General features: G+C 46.4%; 1 protein-coding gene across 2 annotated transcripts; it reads right to left on the bottom strand.

The window, feature by feature from the left end:
* Positions 1–384: 384 nt before the first annotated feature.
* Positions 385–6,888, bottom strand: LOC113833838 (small vasohibin-binding protein). Of its 2 annotated transcripts, XM_027399083.2 has the most exons (4): positions 6,729–6,888; positions 6,458–6,547; positions 6,218–6,367; positions 385–741 (listed from the first exon to the last, which is right to left on the bottom strand). In XM_027399083.2, exons 2-4 carry the CDS (start codon positions 6,530–6,532, stop codon positions 655–657), a joined length of 312 nt encoding a protein of 103 aa, XP_027254884.1. In that variant the 5' UTR covers positions 6,533–6,547; positions 6,729–6,888; the 3' UTR covers positions 385–654. The 2 variants fall into 2 exon arrangements, with proteins under 2 accessions (XP_027254884.1, XP_027254885.1); XM_027399084.2 differs by lacking the exon at positions 6,458–6,547 and having other exon boundaries at positions 6,729–6,887.
* Positions 6,889–9,232: the final 2,344 nt, after the last annotated feature.

Raw genomic sequence — 9,232 nt, 5'->3', positions numbered from 1 at the left:
GTCTATGTAGCTTTTGCTAGCCTGGGACTTGTTATGTAGAACAGGTTGACTTCAAACTCACAGGTATCTGCTTGTTTCTGCCTCCTGTATACCATGCCAGTTTTTTTTTTTTTTTTTTAAGAGCTATTTTATTTTTAACTATGTGTGTATATGTATGTCTTTGTGTGGGAGTGAAGTGCCCATAGAGTCCAGAAAAAGATGTTGATTGTCCCGGGGCTTGAGTTACAGGTGGTTGTGAAGTGTTGAATATGGATGGGTGCTGGGAACTGAACCTGCATCCTCTGAAAGAGCAGTCAGTGCTCTTAACTTCTGAGCCATCCCTCCAGCCCTCACCTACCCCATTCTTTATTCTACTTTCTGTGAGAAGGCATTCCCACCCTAAAGTAAGAACAAATGAACATTTTGTATTTTATTATTTTTAGGGAGGACACACAGTTTCACTAGAAACAATGATTTTTCTCACACAGTAGAAAAAAGGCCTTTTTAAAAAATCTGCTGTTCCAGATGAAAAGTCTACCCAGCAAGCACTGGGCCAGTTCTGAGAGGAGGAACCAGTGTGGTGAAGTTACCTACAGGAAGTTCAGTGCAGAGTTCTCTACAAGTCTTGTTTAATTCTGTGAGACTCCAGGGCCTCTGACTCAGATGCCAGCTGCCTCACTCTCCAGGTGGCTGCATTTGCTTACAGAACTCATCAAACTGCTGCTGCTCCAGCTCCGTCATGACTCTGTTGAGAGCGTAGATCTGGATGGAGAAGAGATACATTAGCAATGGAAGCCGCTGTGGAGGCTGCAGCAAATACTGGAATTTCATCAGGAGGGGCCTGTGAGGCAGTGACAGGATGGGAGAGCAGCTTCCGCTGGTGGAATGAAGCGAGCAGCAGTGAGGCAAGGGGCTTGGTCTTTAGAGGATGGTGCCCGACAAGTCTAAGGGAACAGCACAGGACCACTCCCAGAAATTCAAGTGTATATGGGGGAACTGGGGACTTGGACAGACAAGAGTGTCAGACTTAAATGCCAGGCCAAGGAGTCTGGACCTTCACCTGCAGGCTCCAGAGAGTAGCAGACATGAGTATGCAGAGACAACCCAACTCCATCTGGGCTTTGGACAGGATGACTGGAGGCCAACTGGGGTGGTGGTGAAGTAGGGATTATCAACTACTTAGGAGGCATTTGTAGAAGTCCAGAGAGGAGGCAGCTGTGGGAACATGGCCTAGTGAAGGCCACGTACGAGAGAAAATTTTGAAAACATGCCAAGCTTGATGATGGACATTGTCCTCTGACCCCTGCACATGTTCCATGACACATAAATGTAGCAAGGAAAAATGTTCAGGGGAGAGAGCCCGTCACAGAATATAGTGTCCACTGCCAATCTAAGAAATAGAACTTGGGGCCAGAGAGATGGCTCAAGGTTAAGAGCAGTTGTGCTCTGGCAAAGGATCTGGGTGGTTCCCAGAACCCACATGGCAGCTCACAACTGTCTTTAACTTCAGTTCTAGGGGATCCTATGCCCTCATGGAGCCTCCATGGGCACCGCTCACTTACATGGTTCACAGACATACTTGCAGGCAAAACACTCATAAAAAATAAAGGTATCTGAGAGGTACTTGGGAGGCAGAGGAAGGTGGACCTTTCTGAGTTTGAGGTCAGTCTGGTCCACATAGTGAGTTCCAGGCCTATATAATAGAGACCATGCCCCAACAAAACAAAATCTGAGAGGCCAAAGGGAAAGAACTTGGGGTGGTTCAGCAGCTAAGGGCACTGCTACTCTTACCATGGAACTGGGGTTCAGTTCCCAGCACCATGCTCCAGTACAGACAGACAGACAAACAGACAGACAAGACAGGACAACCAACCACACACACACAACACACACACACACCCCTTAAAAAAAAAAAAGGCTGGGTGTGGTAATTCATGTCTTTAGTCACATCACTCTGGACTCTGGAGGCATAGGCAGACAGATCTCTGTGAGTTCAAGGCCAGCTTGGTCTACATAAAGAGTTTCAGCCTCTGTAGAGATACTTTTATTTTATTTTATTCTTTGGTTTTTTGAGACAGGGTTTCTCTGTATTGCTTTGGAGCCTGTCCTGGATCTCACTCTGTAGACCAGGCTGCCTTGGAACTCACAGAGATCCATCTGCCTCTGCCTCCTGAGTGCTGGGATTAAGTTGTGTGCCACCAACGCCTGTCAGTGAGATACTATCTTAAACTAAAACACTTGAAGCCAAAGAGAGGCACATAACTAAAAATTCAGAAATATGTAAAATGAAGAGACTTACTGTTATGGAAACATCATTTTAAGAGTCCATACTACAGAGGAGTAGTGAGTTCATATAGAACTACAAAGCAATGATTAGCATAAACTTAAAACATGACCAGATATGCTGGACCTTCCAAGTTACTGGTCTTTTTCCCTTTTACTCTTTTCCTTTTCTTTCCTTTCCTTCCCTTCCCTTTCCCTTCCTTCCTTCCTTTCTTTCTTTTTCTTTTTTTCTTTGAGACAAGGCCTCATTCTGTTACTCAGGCTGGTCTTGAACTCATGTTGTTGATCCACCTCCATCTCCCAAATGCTGTGACTATAGTTATGTGCTACTGGGCTTGCTTCAAGTTCAGTTTCTTAAGCTGAGTGATAGATACGAGTAATGTGGGAAATTACCAATATGGAATCAGGTAAAATACAAGGGAATTTAATAGGGAAAAGCCTTACTTACAGAGTGACCCAGCCAGCCTGCAGGGCAGCAGTAAGTACAGCAAGCCAAAGATGAAAGCGAAAACAGGGCTGCCACGTAAGCGCCCCTCACTCTTAAACTTTCCCTACATCACGCACCGTGGTCAAGCACACCTGTAGCCAGCCCCTAAGCAGGCGTGGCTACAGCATCCCCTACATAGCAGGGTGTTTTTTCTTCTTTAAACAATACATAGTTACACATATACTTTATATTTAAAAAGCAGAAAAGTCTCTGCTTTGTAGGCTTGACACCTGCCAGCCTTTGTGATTTGTGTTTTACTTTCTGTTCTGGGACTGGCAGGGATATTCAGGAGACCTCCCAGTCAAAGATGCAGAATGGCAGGAGAAAGGGGGAAATAAGCAGGGCACAAAGAGATTTAAAATGTTCAGGTGTCTGAGCCAAGAGAGAGACGCATGGTCTAAAGGGAGGGGTCATAGCAATGTGATGTGCTACTTCCCTGCCAAATGAGCCTCCATTCCCTTGCATGCGTCCTTCCTAGGATACGGCATCTTTATCCCTTCCTGCCGAGGAGGTGCTGGCACATTCCTATCAATGACTCCATTCCATTCCAGGGAACACAGACTAAATAGCAAGACAGCTGTTGGGGAAGCAAATAGTGGACTGGGGGCTGGGGGTATAGCTTAGTGGTAGAGCACAAGGCACATACAGACCCTGGGTTTAAGCCCCAACATGATAGAAACAAAACCAAGAGACAACCAAGTAGGAAGCACTGCTCTGACCACGGGCCTGCCCTTATTGACTCTGGTCACACCACTTCTTATTCCAGGAGGACTCACAAAGGGTTAACTGGGAAATAGTAACACCTGCCTCAGCATTTGCTCACACATGTGCAGGCCTCGCTCAGGCTGACATAGCAGGAGCTAACAGGTGCCAGCTGCTGCTGGTATGCACCTCCAACCTGACACTTCAGCAAGAGAATATGGACACAACCAGCTGGTCCCGCTATGTCCACGTGGTAAGAGCGCATTGGCTGCTTAGAAGCAATGGTGACTCCAGATCGTGATCACTGCTGGGTATCAAACACCTTCTGTGTGCCAGGCACTGGGTTAAGGGCTTTCCATATGCAATTTCTATTCCTTATAATACTGTGATGTAGATACATCACCCTCATTTTCCCCAGACATCAAGAAAGTGATGTTCAGAAGTATTTTTTCCAAGATCATATGGGAAGAACGAATGGAAGCCAGAAAAGCAGATGCCAATAAGGTTAGGAACAGTGCCCTTCACATCGATCTTTCAGTGTGCACGGTGCACACTGTTTGAGGGGCTGTTTCTTGCAGTTCCCCTTGAACTGTCTGCTAAAGCACAAAGCTTAAGATCATTTTGGATCTGGGTGAAGAAGGGGCACATTTATTTATCGAATGGCAGAGCAGGGCTTTCAGATGACCTGCCTTAGTACATGGGGAGGCTCTGGGGTGCAAAGCAGCTTCAGACCTGCTCCTGAGTTTATTGTGATTATTGGAATGCACACTCTATGAAGGCAGGGACTGTTCTGTTTTGTCCAGTCACATGTCTCTAGTCCATACACTACTGCAGAAGCCAGATATTTGCTTACTAAATGGAACCAATAAACAACGTTTGACAACATCAACTGTCAGAGCGAAAGGAACAGTAAGTGCCTCACACTATCAACAGGGGTGCAGGCTTGAGGAATCCCTCTGAAAGCTATTTGGCAATGTCTAGGAAAATTGAAATGGCACTTGGTAATTTTTCTAGTCAAATATATGACAAATTCTAGCACAGGTGCCAAGGAAATACCTAGAAGTTTTTCAGCACAAATGTTTGTAAAAAGCAAAACTGTAAGTAATTACAATATCCATTACAGGAGGAGTGGGTAAATACACTAAATACGGTGGCTCAGGACTGGAGAGAGGGCTCAGTGGTTAAGAGCACTTGCTTCTCTTTCCAAAGGACCCTGGTTCTATTCTCAGCACCTACGTCAGGTGGCTCATAACCACCTGTAACTCTAGCTCTAGGGCATCTGATGCCCTCTTATGGCCTCCATGGGCACCTGAACTCATGTTCACATACCCATCACCGACATAATTAAAAATAAATCTTTTTTAAAAAGGCTTATAGACACTATAAAGAACAAAGAGGCCGGGTGTTGGTGGCACATGCCTTTAATCCCATCACTCGGGAGGTAGAGGCAGGTGGATGAGTTTGAGACCAGCCTGGTCTACAAGAGCTAGTTTCAGGACAGCCTCTGAAGCCACAGAGAAACCCTGTCTTGAAAAACCAAACCAAAACAAAACAAAACAAAAAAAGCAGATTCTTAAAAGAGTTAATGTGAATATTTCTAAAATGCAATGCAAACAAAATGCAAATGCAGAGATAATGTATTCATCTATTTGAATGAAAATGCATCTTAAAAAGGAGGGAGGGACCTGAGTAGTGGTGGCACAGGCCTTTAATCCCAGCACTCAGGAACCAGAAGCAGGGAGATCTCTGTGAGTTCAAGGCCACCCTGGTCTATAAAGTGAGTACCAGGACAGCCACAGCTACACACAGAAACCTCTAAAAAAAAAAAAAAGGCTTACCCATCGGGAGGGAGAAAAAGTATAAGACAAATAGTCAAAGGGGACATCAAATTTAGGTGACTTTATTTATCTTAAAATTCTAGGAAAATTCAATACCAGTGACCACTACCCATCTGAGAGAAGAATAAATACCAAGTGTTTTCTGTACTTTAAACTTTCTCAAAAACACATGCCACAAAGAGGCAGAAAAGACCAGCAAGCTTATTCCTGATACTACATATTAAAATACCCATGTCTGGATGGGGCTCATTAGCAGTGTAAATATTTTAAAGCTTTTTATTCTTAAAGTGATTAAGTGTTGGGAGAACAAAGAAACACTGGTGGGCTCAAACCTTACGTGGTTATAAGCAGACACTTAAAAACTGGTGGTGGTGGTGTGTGTCCGTGCATGCCACAGAAAGTGTGGAGGTGAGAGGGCAGTTGTGAGTAGCACCTCTCCTCTTTTTCCTATATATGGGTTCCGAGGAACCCACTCGGGTAGTCAGACTTCTGCAGCAGGCACTTTTACCATCTCACCCACTAACTAGCTACTTTTTGCACCAAATGCACATGTGTAACTGGTTCACTGGACACACAAGCACTTCATGAATCCTCATTCATTCATTCATTCATTCATTCATTCATTCGTATTCGCCTCCCCGCTCTGATCCCTCCCTCATCCACGGCTGCTTTTTCTCTTTTCATGTGTTCCTCAGATCCCTAGCACAAAAGCTCAGTGCCAGGAGCCATCTAGAGACCTGGTACAGGTTGGGATTCTGACACTAACTTGACCTGTGACTCCTGGTTTCCGCTTCACCATTCTGGACCTTGATGGCCTCTCTGCCCCTGAAGACAAGCAGAAACCCCTAGTAAAGTTTTCTCTCCTGTGTTTTCTTCCATCACCTTCTCCCGCTGACTCAAGCACACAGAGTCCCCTCCTTAGTCTCACCTCTGCTCTTTGTCTTTGCTTCAGCTCCTGCTGGGCAGATTTCTGCTTAGTCTTCTCCACTCTGAAGGCAGGTTCTTTAACTTTGGATTTTTCTTTCCGGGCAGGTGGATCCATGGCTTGGCTTGTGAATGCTTCTTGGTCAGCTCTGACCTGATGGCACAAAAAGAGAACCGCTTGCTAGTCTTTCTCCCAACTCCCTAGCTGGCAATGAGGCAGTCCCTGGAGTCCCACTGCCAGCACCTCGCTGTGCGTTCCTAGTCGAGTCTCCTCCTCACTTCTGAGTCTCAGTTTTCTGCACAATGGGCCAGCAGTCATTTCCTGGGCCTTTCCCTACCAACACCGGGTGAGCAGCGGATGAGAAGGCAGCTCCAACCCGGGGGCGTGCGCCACGGCCGAGTTTTTGAGGCCGAGGGGCAAAGCCACTCGGTCCACGGCAGCGCCCTCAGCCAGCCCCGCCCTCCCGGCCCCTCCGCAGCAAGATGGCGGCTCGGGGGTCCGCGCCCTTCCCTACCCGGCCTCGTTCTCCCGGCCTCCGCCACGTCGCAGACCAGCCCCCACGCGGGGATCACCCTCGCCTTCCCCTTCCGCGGGACCGGAGCAGCCAGCCCCGCTGCCCTTGAACTGGGCGGGCCGCGCCGGGGAGGGCGGGGCCGCGGCCTAAGGTAGCCCTCCCGCAGAAGCCACTGCGCGCGCGCAGAGAGCTCGCCTGGGCGTGGCCGGACCGGGAGGGGAGGAGTCGGAGGCGTGTAGGGCGGGGCCAGTGGCTGGAGGGCAGGATCTGAAACGGGAGGGGCGGGGCCTGTGGCTGGGACATTCTTACAAGTAACCAAAGCTTTTCTCGGGCGGCGGCGTCTGGTTTCTGGGACAACTGCGAGGCTTTGAAAGGCGAAATCTGATTCCTGGAATTGGAATTGGTTAGCACTGGAATTCTGAGCATCAGGTTCTAAATCCAAAAAGTCAGGATTGATGATTGCTTCCTTCCTGATTTACGGGTCTATAAGGAGGATCAAATGGGATCCTGTTTGCCACGGTGCTTTGAAAACTTTGAGAGAGAGAACAACAAAACCAAACCAAACCATTTAAATACGGGCCCCTAACCAGGCCTGGTGTTGTACACCTTTAATCCCAGCACTGGGGAGGCATAGGCACGAGGTTCTCTATAAGTTGGGGAGAGAGAGAGACAGAGAGAGATACAGGGTGGGGGACAGAATTATCAAAGGGGTGTAAAATAAAATTTCTAGCTATCATTTTCATTTGTTATATTAGCAAGAATTGACTGAAGAGAAGGAAGCGAAGGAGGAGCCAGAGTAATAACAATAGCTGCTTCTCTTTGGGTCTTCCTATACTCCAGGCACTTTTTTTAAATTTATCATGTATACAGTCTTTTGCCCGCATGCCAGCAGAAGGTACCAGATCTCATTCAAGGTGGTGGTGAGCCACCATGTGGTTACTGGGAATTGAACTCAGGACTTCTGGAAGAGCAGTCAGTGCTCTTAAGCCGCTGAGCCATCATCTCTCCAGCCCTCCAGGCACTATTCTTAGAACATTACATTTTAAGTCCCTATTCCTCAAAATAAGGATACATTATATAGACATGTGTACCAGTAAGCTGTCATGCACATTCTATACAGGAGCAGGCATTGAAAAGTGATTTGTCCAAGGTCACCCATCTAGGAAGTGCTAAAACCAGTATTTTAGGCAGGATTCAGAGGACAATGACCTCTGGAAACACATTCAGACCTGCTTTGTTCCTCTGTCAAAGTGGTAAGAATTTCTGTACATGACGGTACACACTTAATCCCAGCACTCCAAAGGCAGAGGCAAATTGATCTCTGTATTTAAGCCTGATCTACCTGGCAAATCCCACACCTCCCAGGCCTACATATTAAGCATCCAATGGGAAGCCTACATGGACACCTAGATACTTTCAGTCCAAGAGTGAGTTATATTCTCTTGGGAGGCCAATTCTGCATTAGATTCCAAAACTTTAAAAATGGGCATAATCACATGAGTGGGAGCTCACACACACACACACACACACACACACCACACACACATTACTGCAAGCTTCCATTTGTTTATACAAGGTATCAAAATTAGTCAGACTCTTAAGAAACATGAAGTGGCTGTCAGGGTCTGGGGCCGGGGAGTGATTGCCAGGGGCGTGGTGTGTGTATGTGTATGTGTGAGAGGCTGTCAGGGGTTTGTGTTGGGAGAGTGACATCCAGGACTGGGAGTGTTGAGTGGAAAGGAGAGCTCTTGTTTTATGATATAGAGTTCATTTTGCAAGACAAAATTCAGAAGATTTGATGAACAGCAATGTTAATACTTTTGTATCTAGACTTTAAACAACTGAAATACTGTGTCTCTACTTAGCTACTGGAAAAGCGGAGGCAGGAGGATTACAAGCTGAACCACAGCCTGGGCTACATATGGAATGAGTTCAAGATCAGCCTAGGGCAACTTACTGAGACTCTGTCTCACAAAAGTAAGAAGAGGGTTGGGGATATAGCACAGTGGTGGAACACATGCTACAGTGTGTGTGAGACGGTAAATTCAATCCCTAACACCAGAGGGTTTTTTACTCCAATTTATAGAATTGGCTCCAACCATTTTAAGCAATTTGACTTTTAAGAAGTTGTCATAAGTAAATGATCACAAATAGCACTATTTTAAGAGGAAAACACTACATCAGCCAACATTCAAATTTTTTTTTCCTGCGACAAGGTTTTTCTGTGTAGCCCTGGTATCCTAGAACTCACTCTATAGACCAGACTGGCCTGCTCTGCCTCCCAACTGCCAAGTGTTTCTGAGAAATTTTAAAGTACAGAAAACACCACTTAACTATGAGAAGATGTTGATTTTTAATATACCTTTAATCCCATGTAGAGGCACATGACTTTAATTCCAGTACTTAGGAGACAGAGGCAGGGGATATCTGTAAGTTCAAGGCCAGCCTGGTCAACAAATTGAGTTCCAGGACAGGCTCCAAAGCTACACAGAGAAACCCTGTCT

The sequence above is a fragment of the Cricetulus griseus genome, chromosome 2 (assembly GCF_003668045.3).
Source record: "Cricetulus griseus strain 17A/GY chromosome 2, alternate assembly CriGri-PICRH-1.0, whole genome shotgun sequence".
Classification (NCBI taxonomy): domain Eukaryota; kingdom Metazoa; phylum Chordata; class Mammalia; order Rodentia; family Cricetidae; genus Cricetulus; species Cricetulus griseus.
The sequence above is the reverse complement of the archived record's forward strand: the minus strand, read 5'-3'. Positions and strand labels throughout refer to the sequence as shown.

What these genes read in the sequence shown, in the direction of transcription:
- LOC113833838 (XM_027399083.2), bottom strand. Translation starts at nt 6,532, where the DNA reads ATGACTGCTGGCCCATTGTGCAGAAAACTGAGACTCAGAAGTGAGGAG. An exon ending in GACTAGGAACGCACAGCGAG is followed by an intron (nt 6,368 to 6,457) that starts GTGCTGGCAGTG and finishes TTGTGCCATCAG; the next exon opens with GTCAGAGCTGACCAAGAAGC. An exon ending in AGCAAAGACAAAGAGCAGAG is followed by an intron (nt 742 to 6,217) that starts GTGAGACTAAGG and finishes TTCTCCATCCAG; the next exon opens with ATCTACGCTCTCAACAGAGT.